Source organism: Alligator sinensis, unplaced genomic scaffold (genome assembly GCF_000455745.1).
Source record: "Alligator sinensis unplaced genomic scaffold, ASM45574v1 scaffold228_1, whole genome shotgun sequence".
Taxonomy (NCBI): domain Eukaryota; kingdom Metazoa; phylum Chordata; order Crocodylia; family Alligatoridae; genus Alligator; species Alligator sinensis.
Window position 1 is genome coordinate 582,087 of NW_005842044.1, and position 19,665 is coordinate 601,751.

Sequence of the window (19,665 nt, forward strand, 5' to 3'; positions counted from 1 at the left end):
TTTAAAGAAGATAAACAGGTTCATGCATGTGGTTCCCAGTGAGCCCCCTGTCTGACCTGATACAAAACAGCCAGAAGCCAGGACTCTCCTTCTCTGGCATCCTGCCTGTGTTGCCTCGCAGCCGCTCTCAAGAGGTTTTTAATGGCCATGGAGATTGGCTCACCCTGGGAAGACAATGTAGTGATAATGTGCATGCTGTTGGCTCTGTAAAACTCCCTGAATGGATCCAGGCTAGGATACATCTATAATCTTAAGTTGCAGCAAGGGAAGTTGTGGTTGGATCACTAGTGGGGTGCTGAAGCACCGGAGCAGGTTACCCAGAGAGGTGGTAGACACTCCATCCTTGGAGGTTTTTAAGACGTGGTTAGACAAAGCCTTGGCTGGGATGATCTAGTTGGGGCTGGTCCTGCTTTGAGCAGGGGACTAGACTAGATGTGACCTCCTGAGGTCCTTTCCAAACTTATCTTTCTGGCATCTTTCATACAATCATAGAAAACAGACCGATCCTACCTTATGCCGCACATGCATGGATCAGTCCAGTTTCATTGAATCTGCTCAGTGACTTGAAGCTGAAGACGCAGTGATGTTTCCCGAGGAGCCAGCACCTGGCCACCAATATTAATCTGCCCTACAGACTGAGCATTGAGAAAATGAGCATTTCCATCCTTGTGCTTTGAAAGCAAGGTGATGGGCCCTTTAGAAATACTAAAGAGTTAGATAAAACATAGAGGAAAATACCACGTCAGATAATTCCTTGGCATTTCATCTTGCACATAGGAAAAATAGTCTCAGCTTTAAATACTGAACTGTTTATCCAAAAGTATGAGACATCAGCAAACTCCCCCTACCACCCACCAACTGCAATGAGCCACCATCCCTCCTGGCCCTGTACAGTTTATCCTACCAGCTAGTCAGAGGGGAAGCTTCAAAAGGAGAATTGGAGAATACACTGAGTAATGCCAAGCCTGTGGCTTGGTAGCTTATGCCCTTTTCTAGGGAGTGTGACATGCAGGTTCAAGTCCCCACTTTCATAATTGTTTTGGTACATGAACACTCAAAGGGTAAAAATGTCTCTAAATCAACACGTATTAACTAGTGGGGCATATTCTAAGCTCAGTGGGTAATTAAGGACACAGATGCATGTGCTACCACATTGCGTTATGAAATTATACATGAAAATGAGGCGGATGGGGATGTGCTGCGGTCTGAAAACAGGGCTCTGGCCAGCCGAAGAAGCAGGGGTTTGATAACTCGCTGTATCTGCTGCAATCGGGTGATACAGATGTTCTCTCATCTGCGCAGGGAATGACTTCATCATCCCGATGCACTGCCCAGAGATGGAAATTGCTCGTGTAGCCATGAGGATCCTGGATGAGCTGGTGAAACCCCTCCGGGACATTCAGATCGACGATAATGAGTATGCTTGCCTCAAAGCCATCATCTTCTTTGACCCAGGTAAGATTTACTGAGGCATCACCATGATAGTAAGGTCCAAAGGGAAATAAAAGGGGATGGGAGTGGTTGCAACGAGGCATGAAAAGGCATCGATTCCAGGATGATAAGGAGTCCGATCTTATTCTGCCTTCACCTGAGGCATCCAAACGTTTCTTGAAAGTGTCCAGTCTTGCTGGGATCCTTTGACCCCAGCTGACTTCCTGCCCCTGGGGCAGGGGGCTGGAACCGATGATCTTGCGAGGTCCCTTCCAGCCCGAATGTCTATGAAATCAGCAATTAGTAGCTGCATAATGGCAATTTTTGGCACTTAAGATTTGAGTTTGACAAAACTAGGACCTGTGCTGCTCTACTGAGCATGCTCAGTAGGCTGCAGCCTGACTGTGGGTGCCTGAGCCTACACATAACACCTAATTCAGAAGCTTTAGCTGCCAAAAAAACAGGTGGGGGGGAGAGAAGGACTCTCCCCATCCTTTAGCCCAATAGCCTCTCGCTTCAAACCCATTACTCAATGAGCTTTGAACCTGTATCTTTGGCTTCCCAGCACAGCGCTGTACTCCCCAGGCTGCATGGAGCATCTGACAGCTCTCTTCTTGAAGCTTGGCTTACTGGAAGACCAGGGAGTGATGATATTTGAGGCTAAAAGTGGGTGTCTAGCTGGCTTGATGAGGGTGGAGGTTCAGTACCTGAATGAGGCAGAAGGTTTTCCTCTGCTTGCTGCAACAGGTCTTCCTGGCCCCACACAGCTTTCCCTTTGGGGTGCCCTGTAAGCCAGCTACAAGAGGAGCAGCAGCGGAGAGGGTGACTCAGTGAGATGGCTGTTGCTGTGGCTGGGTGAGGTTTCTGGCCCTAAGTGAGGCAGAAGCCAACCTACTGGTTTTTTTTTTTTATCTAGAGCACTTATTAGTACACCTCTTGAAACGGATACACTAGGCGACCAGGAGGAAAGCATTAAAACAGAGAGGATGTGCAGGGAGATGGTTGCAAGAAAGCAGCACTCTGAGTGCTAGGTTGGGCACATACCCCACCGAAACCATTCTGTTTATGCATTTGATTTCACGTCTAGCAAACGCAGTTAGCTGTGGGGCAGCTTCAGGAGGAAGGCTGAAGAGAGCAATATCTGATCTGTGGCCTGGTGTTCAGGTCGCTTGGCGAGAAAGCTGGAGATACACGCTCCAATCCCCTTGGAGCAAGGTCATCCAGTTTCTTGCTCCCAGTGACAGTGTTTTCACAGCCAGACCATTGGCCTGAAAGGTGGCAAGCCCTCTTCTAGCACCTACATGCACAGGGAGATCCTAGTCTACCGTAAGTGGAACCTGGACCCAACTTGTGTATAAGTTCAATGCCACTTTGGATGTCGTCCGAATGGCACTGCTTCTAGCATTTCTTGGTAGTGCCAAACCTGTTGTGTTGCTCCTCTCCTTTGCAAGCCTTGCGATGGGGCTCCCTGAGGGGAGACAAAGATTGATACGACTAGCTGTGTTTTGAGAACGTGGGGAAGGTTTTATCCAGACTATGCCTCCCAGCACCCATGAGACACAGCAGGAGACAGCTCTGCTTTCCAACTGATCACCTGCTGCAGGAGGTGCAGTCGGGGCAAGTTTCAAGTGATTGTTTCCTGCCCATTTCTCCATTATTTACAAGATGCTAGCGCCTGCCTGAGAGACATGCAAAACTCTGCAGGAATTGAGCTTTGGCCTCAGTGATACGCATCAGTTCGAAAGGCCATGCCTGAATGGTGCAGAAGGCTTGTGAATCAGCTCTGCCACAGACCAGGCAGCCACGCAGGGAACAGAGGAGCATTAAAAGCCACACAAGGTTAGATCATGAGCACTCATAAGTACGTGCAGTTCCTGCTGCTATCCTGGATGCTTGTAACCCTTTAGACATAAATCCTTTGACTCAGTACCAAGAGGATGTAACCCTCTGGTGCAAGCCAAAGGTGCAGCTTGTCGTAGAGGCTAGACACCCGGTGCTTCTCGAGATAAAATGCCCCTACATAGCTGTGCCTGTCTAGCTGCCTGTTCCCCCAGCATGCACCTATCTGTGTGACTCACCTGATCTGTCATGGTAGCATCTGAGCCCTTCCTATTGTACCTGCATGAACACAGAGCTGCAAAGAGATAACCTACCCTGAACCGGTTGCTTAGGGCTCTTTCAGTCCCAACGTCCCTCTAGGTTGGACCGCATGTGGTGGTCATGGAACATTGCCTATTTATTCAAGGAGAATTAACACTGATTTGAGCTTTTTTAAGAGCAAAACACAAATGTCACCTGACTTATGAAACTGGAGGTGTATTTCTAATTAGAAAGGAGACATGAAGAGATTCTCCCCAACTTTTGGCGACCGTTGCTGACCTGAATTGAAGATGCAGGTGTTTTTACCGGCTGTAACCAGTGCCATTTGTGTATAACAGTGACATAATGTGAATATACAACCAGCTGTGACATCAGTTGCAGTCTATACACCAACGAGAGCAACAGGCTGAATTTAGAGAGAGCTGAGACCCAAATCGGATGCTGCAGCCTCAGGTTTTGGCACCACTGCAGGAAAGGAAAAGGTTTCGGTGTTGCTTCTGCTTATGGAGAAAGCTAGAGAAGGACACCAGGTGAACCAGGCCTCCTTTCTTTGCTTCCCCAGGGGACAGCCCTTGGGGATGGCTGATTTATCAAGTGGCCCTAGGACTCAGTCACAGCTGGATACCTATTGCCATCATAGATCAGGGCTTTGCCTCACACCTCAATCTATCTAGCTGGGGAAGCACTACGTCCACTTTACAGCTAGGACAAAGACAAGCGAGAGATATATTTTTCTATGGACTCTTACCTGTCACCGTATGGTCCTTGTATTACATTACGGTCCCTTTAGCCATTTCTTGTGTCTGGAGAAACACAGACATGAAGCAATGCCCCTCAGGGTGGCTCCTTACTCCATCACTTTGATGATCGTTGTCTCAAGCAGAATAAGTGCCAGGCTCCTCATCCGACAAGTCCAGCAGTGTTTGTAGCTGCTCAGGTCTTTGGGAATTTCCCAGCAACTCACTCTCCAGGCCACTAGATGAGGACAAGGTTATTAAGGACTCACGGAAAATTGCAGTGCAAGTAAAGGTTGCATAAACATCATGCTCTGCAATAAAGAAGGCAGACACCACAAGGTCCCTTGAGTCGTTGGCACAGCCGAAAGGCTCCGTCCCACTCCAGGTTGCCCTGTGGTTGGGAAGTGCCTCTGGTACAAGATTATTCCTGGTGGCCTCACCTTTGAATCGCTCCCGATCCACTCAGCTTTATCTACAACACTTTGGTGAGACAGTTCAGGAACCCACATTCTCTGAGTGATTTGAGAGACCTCCCCTATCCTGATGAACACCAATCACTAAAAATCACAGCCAAGGCTTTTGAAAGGCAAGACAGGCTCCTGAATCCGTATTTAAGTTTCAAAAGAAATGGCCTGCTTTTCTGAAGTGCTAAGCACGCCTTGCGGTCAGTGGGTTCAGCTGGGTGCTCAACCCTTCTGGGAAATCAGGCCATTTATTAAGAAGCAGACAAAAAATAATCAGAAGCTCCTATTAAAAAAACCCAAAACTTTCCTTGCCTTTTGAGTGTTAATGGTTTCAGCCAGACATACCCACCTGACTCGAGCTTGTATTTTCCTACCATTCTTTCTTGATATTTTTTATCTTAATCAGATGTGAACTACCGACAGGTTAACATTGAGCTGTCATATTACCCTGGAGGCGTCGCAACATGTGGTCTAAAAGATAGATGTTAAAAAAAGGTCACCTGTGTTTAATCTTTCCTTTACAGAGCAGATATAAATAGTTCTTATTGCTGTTCTTCTTTCTCCCAGATTGCAAAGGCCTGAGTGAGCCCGGGAAGGTGAAGAACATGCGATTCCAGGTACAGGTTAACCTGGAGGACTACATCAACGACCGGCAGTACGACTCCCGAGGGAGGTTCAGCGACATCCTTCTCCTCCTGCCGCCGCTGCAGAGCATCACTTGGCAGATGATTGAACAGGTCCAGTTTGTGAAACTCTTTGGCGTGGCGCGGATTGACAGCTTGCTGCAGGAGATGCTTCTGGGAGGTAAGAGCCCCCGGACTGAGCAAGCAATCATTTTGAGGTAGCAATGGATGGGGTTGCCGCTGCCCTACAACGGAGAGCGCACTTATACATAGAGAAAATGGAAGAGTGGGGATTTTGGTAGTGCCGTGGGGAGCAAAAAACTGAGGTTCAAGTCCCTGGCTCCAAAAAAGGGAGAGGAGTGACTTGTTTCTCGGTCTTTTGCATCTTGAACTGCCCAACCCGAGAGAAAGAGAGCTAGCTGCGGTAGTCCAAAGTCAAGCAGAAGGCAGGGCAGGATGGTTAGTCTTCACGATACCACCCGGTGCTGGCTTCCAACCAACTTTAGGCTGTGGCACATGGCCTAAAACCTTCCCAGGGAAAGTTTTGTAGAAATAGGTCAACTGAAAGGATGCCATCACTGTCTCTGCAAAAAAACATTTTGGTTTTGGCAAAAGCTGCAGTTTTAAACATGTTCTGACATGTGCCTTGACAAGGGCGTGTTTCAAAAGCTATTAACACTAGCACTAGCTCCAAAACTGTTTTAGGAGAGGCTCAGGAAACTCTTCAGACTTAAGCCTAGTATCAAAGACCCCTCAAGGCCTTGTCACCATCAGGTGTAAAGGTGCATAGCTCTGTTGAAGTGGCTTGAACTCCGGTGATTCATGCCAGCTGAGTACCTGCTCTTGCATCATAAACTGAGCTTACCTGCAGGGAACCATTCATGCAAAGAGTTGTAACCTATGTGGAGCCGATGCCAACATAGCTGCAAAGTGACTCATTAGCAACTACAACAGTGGGAATACACAGTTCAGCTCTTCGGTTAGACTGGGTGTACCTACACCACCTCCAGATGGTTGCTGGGGAGTGACACGATGAAGCATGGCATGTCTGCTCCATGCACGTAGAGGCTGCTGGCTTGGCGTAGCACTGGATACATGCCTCGGAGCTGCAGCTGCACTCATTTCTGGGCCTTGTTTCCGCAGCGTGGGCACACTGTGCATCACGGCAGCACTCCAAGGCTTTGTCTGGATAGGTTGGAGATAAGGCCTAGGTGAAAAGTCCCAGCGACTAGGCAAGGGCAAAGACAACTAAATAAGTGTGTCCCACCCGCAAGCAGCTCTTCCACGTCAAAAATAGACAAGACTCGTCATTGCAATGCGGCTGCTGGCTTCCCATTCAGTAAGTGTGAGAGCGACTTCTCTTCCGTTCTCCTCTGCAGGGACCACTATTGATGTCCAGTACCAACCAGGACCTCCCAGCCTCAGCCTGGAGCCTCTCCCCGGACATGTCCTGCCAGGCACCATGAGCTCTGTGATTCACGCTCCTCCACACCGTAGGTGTCCACCTTCACGTTGGCCGTGGTGGGTGCAGAGGAGGGACCGGGCAGGATGCTCTTAGCCCTATTTAATTTTGTTCATTGAAATAGCACGGTTGGAGTGTGGGGGTAAAATGGAGTCGGTCAAATGTCAGATCCAACTGGAAAGGACAAAACAGGATTGCAGGTCTTTAGCGCCACTACTGGATTAAAAACCGCCCCTGCTGCCGGTGGCCGTCTTGCCAAACTGAGACTTCAAACACAGGCCCAAGGCACAGTAGCATTACATCCTAACAGCATCAGCCTGCTCCTTCACTCTTCTCAATGTTTGTTTAAAACGAACATTCAAAACCAACCTCAAGTGATCAAATTTTTCAGTCATTTCCCTTCAGTGCATTTTTTTCCCAAGCTGTATGTTTTGGGCTCTTTTTTACTGGCCTTTGGATCTTTGGGGCTCAGTTTCCTGGCTGCAGTGACAAGGGTTAGAAACTTATTTTTTAAAATAAAAGATGAGCTTTCATGTAACATGACTCCAGGAGTTGAAACTTTAAGATGACTCCAAGAAGCCCAAAATTTTGGTAATCTCATTTATATGAGTAAAGGTTGAATAAAGGAAGTCCACAAAGTAGTGCCTGTAGTTAGTATAGTGTCTGTATTGTACGTGAAGTAGCTAATTTATTGTCAACAGAGGAAAAAAGAGCACAGCCTCCATCCTTTCCTAATGGGCATGGGCTTTGCAAAGCTCCTAGTAAACTTTTGTCCTCCCTTTTTAGCTTCTCAATGCTGGATAACTGATTTTCATATTCCTTTTGTGGTTGCTTAAGGCCGCTATTCATTATGCTGATGGACAACACTAATACAGCAGCAGTTAACATTTTCCATAGCACAGACTTCAAATTTAATTGGATTTGGGAAGCTGCCCCCCTGGTCTCACAAGCTTAATCCCCACCCTCCATCACGGTGATCAGATCACTCCTGTAGCACAGCACAGTAATATTTTAGTGTAGTTTTAGCTCTTTTCCATGGTGCTTAGCAGCTGAGTGAGCCAGCACCATGAGAAGTCTACGTTCTGGAGACCACCCAGGGTCGGGCGCTTTAATTAGCAATCAGCACTTGGTGAAAATGTTTTTCCTTTATCAAAGGGCAGTGTATGTGAAAGGCAGCGTGGTACATTGCTGGGGAAAAGTCTGAATTGTCCACACCTCTCACCGAGCCCGTGATCCCAGAAATATGGGGTGGAGGGCGGTAAACGAACCCCTGCATTTGGAAGGGAAGCTGGTCCCATCTCTCCATGTAGCAGGCAACAGTCAATGCTTCTGGATTAGGGTGCATGTGCAAAAGGTTACCAGGATCCTCATCTGCCACGTGGGAGACTCAGGTTCAAGTCCTGGAGGCACGTCTAACTATAGCCATTGAGGCTCCAGACTCGGTCTGGATTTTCAATGGTCTCAATGGCCAAAAGGAGGGTGGAAGGTCTAGGCAGCCTCCATACTCTTGCCTAATCATGCATGGCCAAGGTCTCTCCCTGCTACAGCCTTTTTTTTTAATTTTATTTTTTGTTAAGACTAATTCCAGGGAAGTGCCGGGTTCACTTCCTCTCTCTGGTACAAGCTTATGCAGCTTTGTCCGCCTGTGCCCCAGTTCCCCCTTTGTGCAATAAAGATAATGATAGCAGTCTTCTCTGCAAAAGGCTGCAAGAGCTACCGTTAGGGAAGCACTAGGTATTATTCAAATGGGGATAATAGTGTTTTCCTACTTCACAGAGGTAGCATGAGGATAGAGCTGTAAAAAGCAGAGCTATTCAGACACTCCAGGAATCGGTGCAATATAAGATGAGTCATTCCATTCAGAAGTGCTTCAGGCAAGACATGATATAGGGCAGCGTGTAGTGGGTTGTGTATTACCCAGTAAAAATACTAAGGATTTTTTAGACATAAAACCAACAAAGCCAATTGAGGATAGCTAGGAAAACCTGAGCTGACCCACTGAATTTGGTGCTCTTTGCAAACTCGCATCCTGGTTCTCATGACTCGCCTCTGGGGTCTGTAATCAGCCACTGTCTTATTAGAACAAGTCACTTTAGCGTACGTTTTAATTCTGCATTTGCTTCTTTTCTCTCCTGCAGCATCTCCTGAAACTTCCCTCCCTTCTCCTTCTACCAGCACAGGAAGTGAGGATTACAAGCTAGGCCCGGGCGCCGTGCCGGAGGCCATAGTGCAGCTGCTGCCGCAGACAGTGATACCGAAGCAGGAGATCTTATAAAAGGGGCAGGAAGATGCCAAGAAAAATACCAAGCCCCCCTGTGGAGATAGAGACCAACCCTTGCTTTCTGCAGTGCAATTGCCTGCTTTTAACAAGATTGCATAACGCTGTACCTCACCAGTCACCCTCTTTACAGAAGCAGCTCAGACACGAATCTGTTATTCATTTTAGTGGACCCAGGACTGTAAAGCTCCTTGATGCAGAGACTTTTCACTTCACCTAGCACCATAGGGCCATCACCTCATGGGGGCCTTTATGCACTTCTGTAATAAAAATATATATAACTTGCTGGTTGCTGACGAGTATATGCCCCTCAAATTGGCAGTATGAGGTCTGTTTATTAAAAATAGTACACTCCCATCTCCCCTGCTGCAGGTCGAGCTAAATGAAGAAGACTGTCTGCAGTGCTCTTCAAATCCATAGGAGGAATCAAAACTTCCTTATCCCACGGATCTGGTATTGCAGCAGTTTTTATACCGTGGTTTACTAACGTGTAATGCTGGTGAATTATTAGTCATAAACCTTACTTAGATGTGATTAGGAATGCCATGGTCTCAACAATGCAGTCATTTGTTCCATATTTTAATGACCAGCGTCCATATTTGATCTTTAAAAACATCCAGGGCAAGGGTAAAGAGTGTTCTTTATTTTGATCCTGAACCAAGCCTACTGCGCTCTATGAAAGGAAGGACGAGTTTCTCTCTCTAGAGTCAAACTAACTGCATCTCTGCACTCGCAATGCTGCTTTACCTATCCAACATGCTGTCGAGACCATTAAGTAGGACTTCTGTGCATCAAAATATCATAGGTACTACAATTATGCAGAGGCGAGTAAGCTTATGGAACCACGTTTGAAAGGCAGGTTGACAGTGATTTGGCAAATTAATTCTCTTGTACACCCTCGTTTTCAGACCAACTCATGTAGGACCTTATTAACTGTATTGTGTTAAACAATATTCATTGCTCAGTACTTAGTAACATAAAGCTTAGCATGCTAAGTGCGGAGAAATTTTATGTTATAATTAGCCATAGGATTTAACAAAACACGGGCTCACCAAGATGCAACTACTTCCAGCCTTCCAAATATTTACATTTTTTTAAAAAAGAAACAGCTCTAGACTACCTTATTTTCCTGCCTCAATTGCCTGGTAGTACAGTAGGGCTAAGGACAGAAGTTACACATAAACTGGTTTAAGTGATCAGAAACCGGTTTAAACCTGGAACAGAACAGAAGTTCAGTGCACATAAACCAGTTTCAAAATGGCTGAAATTAGTTAAAAATAAACCTGGTTGAATGTACTTAACTGATTTAGGTCTAACTGGTTTATGGAACTTCTGCCCCAGACCCAGCCGCAACAGGTTTATTTTTGTTAAGGTCGATGAATTCATTGACCTTGACTGAAGGAGCATCGCTGGGCTTTTAGTTGCAATACAAGAGCAGCTAAGAGGATTCTTTCCTTGCTCTGTGACCTTGGATAACTCTTTAAAGCCTTATCTCTTTTCTCCTGAAATGCAAGAGGGATAAACGACCACAGCCACGAGTAGTAGTTCACGTACGCTCGGAAAGCCCCTCAGGATCCTAGGATGGAGGACACAAAGTCTGTCAATCAAGGAGACTGCATTTCCTATCTGGCTGAAGTGTCAGCAAAACATCTCTTGTCAAGTGCATGCCAAATGCCCGTTGTTACAACAGTTATGGGGATGGTTTAAAGAACATTGCCTACCATTGGAAAGAATGTCGTTTCTCCCCTTTTTCATACATGGTTTTCAGGTCTTCCCTAGTGCTTCAGAAAAAGGGTACTGAAGGATTAAATGTCAACCATGTTCAAAAGTTGCAGCATGTACATTTTACTTGCTGGTCAAAACTGGGCTTAAACTATAAGATGACAGATAACTCTGATTTAAAACATCTGCATTTGGAAAAAAAGGTCCTGCAGCAACATTTTTTCCATAGTGGGGGGAAAAGGGCATCATCTTGTATTAATACAGCAATTTTCCCCATGTACATTCTCCAATTTAAGGAAAATGAGTGCATTGAAATAAATATGCTGTACCTAAATATAAACCTATAAAATTAATCATGCCATTTTTAAAAATTGTGCCATATTACTGAATTAAAGCTCAAATGGACAGGGTATGAGTTCATATTGGTTTCATTTGTTTTGGTGACTCACATTAGTATCAAGCTGTTCAAGTGGCCACACCAAGTACGGTGTGATCATTCACCTCCAACTCCCCATAGCCACACTTGGGTTTTGCTTGCATTTAGCTAAATATTGGCGGGATTGCATCAAGCCAACTACAATGAGGAGCTCCAAACCCTGTGGCCATGAAAGATGTATTTCATTAAGAAAATGGATTACGACGGAAATATCATCCCATTTTACCTGAATACGTAACACCAAAGCATGTGAAGTTTTACAGAATTCAGCAAGAATGATCTGATTCTAGAGAAGCTTAAGGCCACAGGAGTTCAACACGATAGCAGCTGATGCACATACAATATAGGTGACTATTAGCTATATATTAGCACTCCAGTACACCCAGATGCAGCAGCTTCTCCCCTGGCCAACACTAGGTAGCTATGAAGCTGAACACATTAAAGAGTGTATAAGCAGACTATACTAAAGTGAGCTGTGTTCTTAATTTGACACATGTTCAATCATTATTTAATGGGCGTGCTTCACTGCACACTCTTAGGGAAATGTAATAAATACCTATCAAGTTTCAACAGCCAGAAACACAGCCTTTGCCCAGATGATTTTGTAAACCTAAACAAGCAGATTAAAAAAAAAAAAAGATGACAGATGACAAAGATAGGGAATGGAGATTAATCAACATTAAGACTTCCAATTCATTACTTTATTTTTACATTAAAAAATTACAATGCAACACGGGCTTGCAGACCCGAGTAAACTTGATTTCATACACGCATACGCACACACACGCACACGCTTGCTAAGTCACAGAAGTTCAACGGCTTGAAGTGATAGGTTCATTTCTTCATCAGTTTATTTCATTAAACAATATACACGCTAAAAGCCTCATGACAAAGCCAGATACAACATTTTTTTCCCCAATCTTTATGGAAGGTGTGCAACTGCATATGCAAAGATTCTTGTGGAATGCCCAACTTTCCCCTCATTTACATGATACATGTAACCGTGTTCCTCTGGCTGCAGTTTTGTTGGCTGTGTCGGTCTGGAAATTTTCTGGTTTTATGCATTTACTTATACATATTCTGAAGTATTGCAGTTTTGTTCATTGAGCCATGATATACTGAATGGATCCCGTAAGTCAATTCACCCGCACCATGGCATAGGACCTGGTGGTAGAGTCAGTACGACTTAACGATTTAAATGCCATCAGAAAGTGCACAGAAATAAAGAAATAAATCACCAGGTAAAGAAAGAGTATTTGCGGTCTGAATGTAAACTTACTAATGAAAGATCGTTGAGCATGTCATAATGCCTGAGGTGGGACACGATTGCTGATGCTCCTGGCAGAGCAAAAACAAAAGCTGGACAAGTTTAAGGCAAATCCCAGAACAGGGAGCTCGTTACTCTCCAGGCACAGATTCAAGCTATGCATCAAGGCTCCTGTTTTATACTTTGTGCTGTGGATAATTAAAAGTAACCATATAAAAATTCTTCTATATGTAGTGTTTTGCTAACCCCCTTTCAGCTGAGTTTCATTACGTGCAGGTTGCATTTCAACACTTGCAGATTTACAAACGCATCTTAGCACTACTAGTATTTGTCAGGCCCACAAAAAGCAGTTATATTTTCCAACCCAAACTGCTTCTGAACAAAAAGAATGAGCAATGTAGAAACATGATTCAATGTAAAATTTTAGCTTGTGCCATGGATTGCTCTTTACGCTTGGCTTTCTTGCCCTTGTGCCAAAGGAGGGCCGGGGATTATACTCCCTTGCTCTGAAGGAAGTCTCCCTCCTCTCAGTGACTGGCATATTGTCTATCAGCTTCTGCTCCCATGACAAATTTGTACAATAAAAATAAAGAGGGCAAAGCAGGACCTTAACAAGAATGATTGTTCTTTGGATCAAGTTCCTTCCATCTGCAATACATTCATTTTAATCCCACAGGAGGATGTAGCTGGTCCCTCTTTTCCCTGCACATAGGACGAGATACCATCCTCACATACCCATGAGTTCCTTTAGAGTCGATGCACTGAGAACTGGAGATGCATATCTGAGGGCGGAAGTTTGCCCACAGGTTAAGTTAAAAAAAAAACTGATTACTACACATTTAGAACTTACCTAAATGCATCTAAGATTAATACTGCCAAATACGAGACATGCTATTGAGAGTCTGGGAAGACATTTGGCAGAACACGGAGGAGAGCATCTGACATGGTTATGTTGCCAGTGCGTAAGTCTCTAATAATTAGCATACATGGAGCATACACTTGAAGAGGGACATGAGAAGAGCTTTGTCTATTAAGACGCATAGAAATGTAAAAGAAAATTTCGTAAACCATTGTTCCCTGAAAAAACTCTTGGATTTAGAAGGCTTCGTCTCATGTGAGATTGGCTTCCACCATAAATACTTGATCTCATGATTGGTAAGTGCGCCCCCCGGTCCATAATTTTATAAAACGCATAGGTAATTCCCCAAACATTTGTCAAATAAAAAGTGTTTGAACAAAAAAAAGCATAATTAATTTCATAAAATAATAAGTTACAGTAGTATGACAACATTTTGGCTTCTTTAGTGTGGTCGCACGCCTTTCGTTTGTCATCTTGCTGAAAGACCACTACAGCATCCAGTTTACGTTTCTAAAAGTTAATGAGATGTCTGTGACTATAAATGTATAAAACTCTGCTTGCTACAAGCAAATGTCCCGTTTCAGTTGGTCACAGATTATATGTAGACAGCCTTTTTGGGCCCCAAAATAAATATTAGAGAGCATTCTTGCAAGTTCCAGCATGAATAGGCAAACTCAGACAGAAAACTCCGGTCCTCCTTTCTTTGCTCTCAGTAGAAGTCGCCTGATTCGAAACCCTGCAAAAGGATTGATCCACAGGAGTGATGGCTGACCGCCAAAGACAGACTTCATCCCTTCCCATCGTAGCCTCCGCTCCCAAGTTGGCTTTTCACTCTTCAGCCTTTCAATCTCCTACACACAAATAAAAACGCAGTTACCTACTGAAAGTCTGCTGCTGCACTTCACTTCTCTCCAGCTCCTGAAACTGGATGCTATTTTGAAATCATCTGGGGAGGGGAAGGTCCTACAGCCTTAGACTACATATCAAAGATCACAGCAGCAGCAAAGCTAGCTAAGTAGGTGCAATGCTCTGAAAAACATTCCATATTTTTACAACAGATTCACTTTAAAAAGACTTGTATGACAGATGTACAACATTATGACAATGAGAGATTATAGCCAGCATGAAAAGATAATCCTGACGAAGCACAAGATTTATGTTGCTCATCTCAGTTCTGGATGAAGGGACTCCATTCTTCAACACAAGTAACAGAAAGGAGTTATTTCAGCTCAGTCCCATGACTGTGTTCATGTCAGCTTCCCTCCCCAAGAACTGCTAGTTCCGGCTTTGGAGAAGCCCACGTTTAATGCCACAGAGATTTTGCAGTCAGAACTAAAATGCAACTGCTAAGCTGTGTAGTTGTTAGGCATGTCTGAGTGCCACATGCCTTGCTCCAGCTAGGACAGGTTTTTGAATGTTGAATTTTACTCTTAGTTACCCCACCCCCCAATAACACACAAAAATACTTTAAAAACAAATAAAATAGTTTATTAGGCCTGAAATGCCAGAGCAATGAAACAATAAATCTGTTTGCTCAAAATGGGGAAAAAGTAGTGGACTTTCTACCCTTTGAACAAATTACCTTGTACAACTGAGACTAGGAAGATGATAAATGTGATATACAATGTACAGCTACTCCTCACTTAACGTCGTAGTTATGTTCTTGAACAATGCAACTTTAAGCGAAACGATGTTAAGCGAATGCAATTACATCACAGTAGTTACCTTCTAGCAGGTGGTAGCCCAACAACATTATAACCAAACACTGCGCGACTTTAAACGAGTATGTTCTCTAATACGTCGGCGAGGATAACGAAATAACGTTAACTGGGATGATGTTAAGTGAGGAGTACCTGTATATGTAATTATCCATCCATACATGCACACACACAACGCATGTACACCTATCCTAGCTATGCAAGAATAAAACGGGTTTAGCTGAAGTGCAGAGCAAGGTGCGATACATCAGGATATGCAGGGTTTTGGACGAAGAGGGGCTTTGTTATTGTACTAGCAGCAGATTCACACCAGGGAGCTTAACTGGTGGTGGTAGCCCACAGGATCCCCCTACCCCCCTTTCCCTCCCACACTTTGCCCCAAAAGCAGCTGGCTAACACATTACTTTATATGCAATGCAGCCAGATGAATATGAATATATATGGAAACTAATTAGTGATACTGCCTTGGTTAGGAAGAAATAGGATCATCTCTTACTGAGACGATGGAACATAGCACACTTCAGTATTTATAACTTGCTGAATATACTGCATATTTATAAAATACTGTTGCAAACCAAGGTGTAATGGCTAACCAAGCAACGGGTACCAGAAAAAAAATGTCAAGTCCAACCTAGATACACAACATGCAAGAAATCTGTGCTTACTGCTAATTTGTTAATGAATCTAGGCAGAGAGAGATAGGAATTGTAGGAAGAACCTTTACTGCAGCAACTCAAACTGCAGCTTCACTTTCAAATGTTTTACTTTAATAATTTATGCACTCGTTTCCCATTAAATGCTAATGTTTACCTTTTTGTTTCTTTTGGTAAAGCACAGAACTATTCAATATTTAAGTATGTTACTACAGCAGCAGCAACCAAGGAAGTTCAGAACATTAAATTAGATTTCTTGTATTTCAGTGAATTCACATTGGAAGAAATTTCTCTCAACAGTTAAAAAAAGGAATTGCTAATCTGAGTTTAGCACTGTATTTCCTCGTTGTACTGGATTTACATCAATGCATTTTTTTTTTTTTTTTTTTAACTGTAGAGAGAACATCTAAATCCAGTACAACAGGGGAATACAATGCTAAACTCAGGTTAGCTTGCTACTTGTACCCCAATGGAAAGTCACCTTTTGGTGACATGCTAAGGCTTACAGGCAAGTTTTCAAGAGTGTTAGAGATTTAAGGAGCACAAGCCACAAAAAGTCAGATCAATGAACTTGCATAGCTTGTATTATACAATAACTCCGAGGTTCCCAACCATTTCAACTGAGAACAGTATGCAGGAAGAGTAGACTGCGAAAGAAGCTTAGACACCTGATAATAAGCACACACTCTTTCCAATTAATGGGGTCATGAGGAATAAGAGATAGAAACCTTTAAATGTTTTCCAGCCTGAAACATCCCCCATCAGACACTAATAAAGCTGAATCAAGACTTCTAATAAAGTCATTACGTCAGACAACGGAAGTAAAAGTTTTACCGTTTCGTCATTGCATATTGAATGGATTTGGGTGCCAAACATAACTGCAGTGAAAGTGAGAAACAGAAAACCTTCAAGGCACAAGAAGATCATCAGGATCACAGTTACAGGCGGGGAGAAGTCACTGCATTCTGTGAAGATGGTAAACTTAGTTATAAAGAAGTCATAGCAAACACACGTGAACGTAGCAACCCAAAACAGTAGTCCCCCCACCCCTCTGCAGTACAGTGATAAAAACCACAGTTCAGCAGAGATCAGCTTCTGCTGAGATTACACCAACCTTTTCCCCTCTCTGGAGGTACAGGCACAGACAATTACATTTACTATTCAAAGAGATAACATTTTAAAAATGTATTATAAAATGACTGCACTTCTGCACTGTCAGAAAGCACGCTGCACTGCATCACTCTGCACTTGCCTTAGTATAACCAAAAGCTCAGTGAGCTGAAAGCAAATACGTGTCTGCGTGCATGACCTACTGTCAACCATTAGTCAAGGCTATATACACAGTACCGGATACAGAGTGGAAGTGAAAGAGAGCTCAACGCAAATTCAGTACATGACAGGAGCTGTAGAAACACGAACACCACCTGTCTAATGTATATATTTCAGGCTGTTCCACTTGCTCCTACATTTTGCTTGCCTGGTCTGGTACTGAAAATAAGCTGACTTAAATCAGAAAGTGTTCCAAGTCTCGCACTTCAACTGGCTATTTGGTTCTGTCAGTCAGACAAGGAAGGATTTGGATGACATATGTAAGAGGCTGGGATTTTAAGGGGAAACACGTCTATGGTCTGAAGAAACTTGCCTTCCCGGGGGAAAAATAGTGGTGGGAGACCATCAATGGATTCAGCCTGATCCTATTCAGTAAACTGCATTTGTAACATTAAAAAAAAAAAATCATACCTTCCATACTCCTGTTGAGGAGCTAAAAATATAATAATTTGATTTGGGAGTGAGGAATAGAAAGGAAACTGTTTACGAATTTCTAAGGCCAGAAGGGACTATTATAACCATCTAGATCACCTACCTACATAACACAGGCCATACTAGGGTCAGTAATTCCTGCATCAATCCTTCAAAAACTGGTTAAGCTATAGCATAATTTGACACGCCTTATTTTCTAGGCCGGCTTTGTGCAACTGCAGCTTCTAGCTACTGGGTCCTGTGTTTTCAATCTGTTGGTTTAAAGAGCCCTCTATCACAAGTCTCCTCCCCAGATAGGCATTTGTAACACCATCATGCTTATTCTTGACTTTAAATGGAAAATAATAATGAACTATACAGAAACATTTCAAACAGTTCTCTCATGCTGTGTAGAAAGAAATAGACGGCAAAGACTGGAGTTTAAACTCTCACGAATTTCAGGCATTTGCTCGTCTGGAATTTATTAACAGGACCCCCTCCCCCCCAATCCGATTTCAACACTGAGAAAATTGCTAAAAGTAGCAATTTATTCACAGAGTGCATGAAAACGCTGGTGATAACACACAGCAGCTTGCATAGGTTTCCCTGGAGATGTGCCAAGAACATTCCCAGTTGTTTAATATATGCAAATAAAAACAGATGAGAAACAAAATTTATGCGTGCAAGGCTGAAGACAGACATAGGTCTGAATGCCCACCCCCTGCGCTCAGTGGGTTAGCCCCCAAGACCTCCCCATTACTAGGATCCGTATTAAAGGGCTATCATTAGAGCAGGGGTGAGGCAAAGTGATTATTCAGCAGAACTTGAAAAGCCACCCTCCCACCACTATGCTCCTCGATATTTGGGCAACGACCAACGACCCTTCCAGCAGATCTTGAAATTTCAGCAGAACTCGACATTCCCTCAGGTATCCGACCCTCCAAAAACTGGAGCACAACTTCTTGGTGCACCAGAGCATTATAATGAAGAACAAGGAAGAACAGGCAAATTCCAACTAAGACCTCGCTCCACAAGATATAAACTGGCTACCCCTCATCAGCAAGAGAAACTTGAAAATAGTCAAAACACATTATATTGCATGGTTGGAAACCTCAGAATATTTCACAGTTAGGGCTGAATGCAAATAGCATGCAGTTTTTCTAATTTTTTTTTACATTTCAAATGTTACTCGGTTATGGCAGTACAAGTAAATACATGCTTACCAATCCACTGTCCTCTGACACAAGAGAAAAACTGAAACCCACACAGTATGAGCGCATGAGCTGATATTAGGGCTATATACATCTGAAAATAAGAAAGAAGGGTTAGTTTTGATGGTTGTCATAGCAATCCAGATATTCCAGACTATCTTTCTTCCCCAGGAGGGTCCATACTTGGGTGCAGTCTGAGTTTTAAAGGGAGCAAAATGAAGTTGCATCAATCCTAGTGCTAAAATTAAACTTATGCATGCTGCGACAAAATGAAATCAGTTGGACTTCCAACCCCCCGCTCAGAGCAGGATCAGTCCCAACTAGATCACCCCAGCCAAGGCTTTGTCTAGCTGGGTCTTCAAAACCTCCAAGGATGGAGAGTCCACCACCTCTCTGGGTAACTTGTTCCAGTGTTTTACTACCCTCCTAGTGAGAAAATTCTTCCTAATATCTCACCTCAACTCCCTTTGCTGCAACTGGAGCCCATTGCTCCTTGTCCTGCCATCTGCCCCCACTGAGAACAGTCCAGCTCCATCCTCTTTGGAGCCACCCTACAGGTAGTTGAAGGCTACTATTAAATCCTGTCTCAGTCTTCTCTTCTCCAAACTAAATAAGCCCGGTTCCCTCAGCCTCTCCTCGTAAGTCACATGCCCCAGTCCCCTTATCATTTCTGCTGTCCTTTGCTGGACTCTCTCCAAATTTGCCCACATCCTTCTTAACTTCAAACACTTAATGCAAACACAGGTGAAAAATATCCCTGACCAGTAGCATCTCCCAGACAGTGAAGAAACTGGCAGGGGAAGGGATGGGAGATTAGTCAGCTGATATATCGCCACTAAATACATTATACAGATGCTCAACACAGATGTGTCTGAGCTCTGCTGGGCTCAGACCCCTATTCACTGAGGTTCGTATTTCCTATGGGATTTCTCCTTGACTGCAGGGGGGTAGAGGAGGAGAAGAG

General features: G+C 44.0%; 2 protein-coding genes across 2 annotated transcripts in view; one reads left to right on the forward strand and one right to left on the reverse strand.

The window, feature by feature from the left end:
* The window catches only part of LOC102377330 (hepatocyte nuclear factor 4-beta-like), a 37,691-nt gene extending 28,344 nt beyond the window's left edge, over positions 1 to 9,347 (forward strand). Inside the window, exons 8-11 of the mRNA XM_014519520.2 lie at positions 1,303 to 1,455; positions 5,300 to 5,536; positions 6,735 to 6,848; positions 8,956 to 9,347. Coding sequence (XP_014375006.1) covers positions 1,303 to 1,455; positions 5,300 to 5,536; positions 6,735 to 6,848; positions 8,956 to 9,092 — 641 coding nt within the window. The 3' untranslated portion in view covers positions 9,093 to 9,347. The remainder of the gene's footprint in view (positions 1 to 1,302; positions 1,456 to 5,299; positions 5,537 to 6,734; positions 6,849 to 8,955) is intronic.
* Positions 9,348 to 12,082: 2,735 nt separating this feature from the next.
* The window catches only part of ZDHHC7 (zinc finger DHHC-type containing 7), a 25,578-nt gene continuing 17,995 nt past the window's right edge, over positions 12,083 to 19,665 (reverse strand). Inside the window, exons 5-7 of the mRNA XM_006022746.3 lie at positions 18,714 to 18,795; positions 16,585 to 16,715; positions 12,083 to 14,230 (exon numbers count right to left, since the gene is read on the reverse strand). Coding sequence (XP_006022808.1) covers positions 14,054 to 14,230; positions 16,585 to 16,715; positions 18,714 to 18,795 — 390 coding nt within the window. The 3' untranslated portion in view covers positions 12,083 to 14,053. The remainder of the gene's footprint in view (positions 14,231 to 16,584; positions 16,716 to 18,713; positions 18,796 to 19,665) is intronic.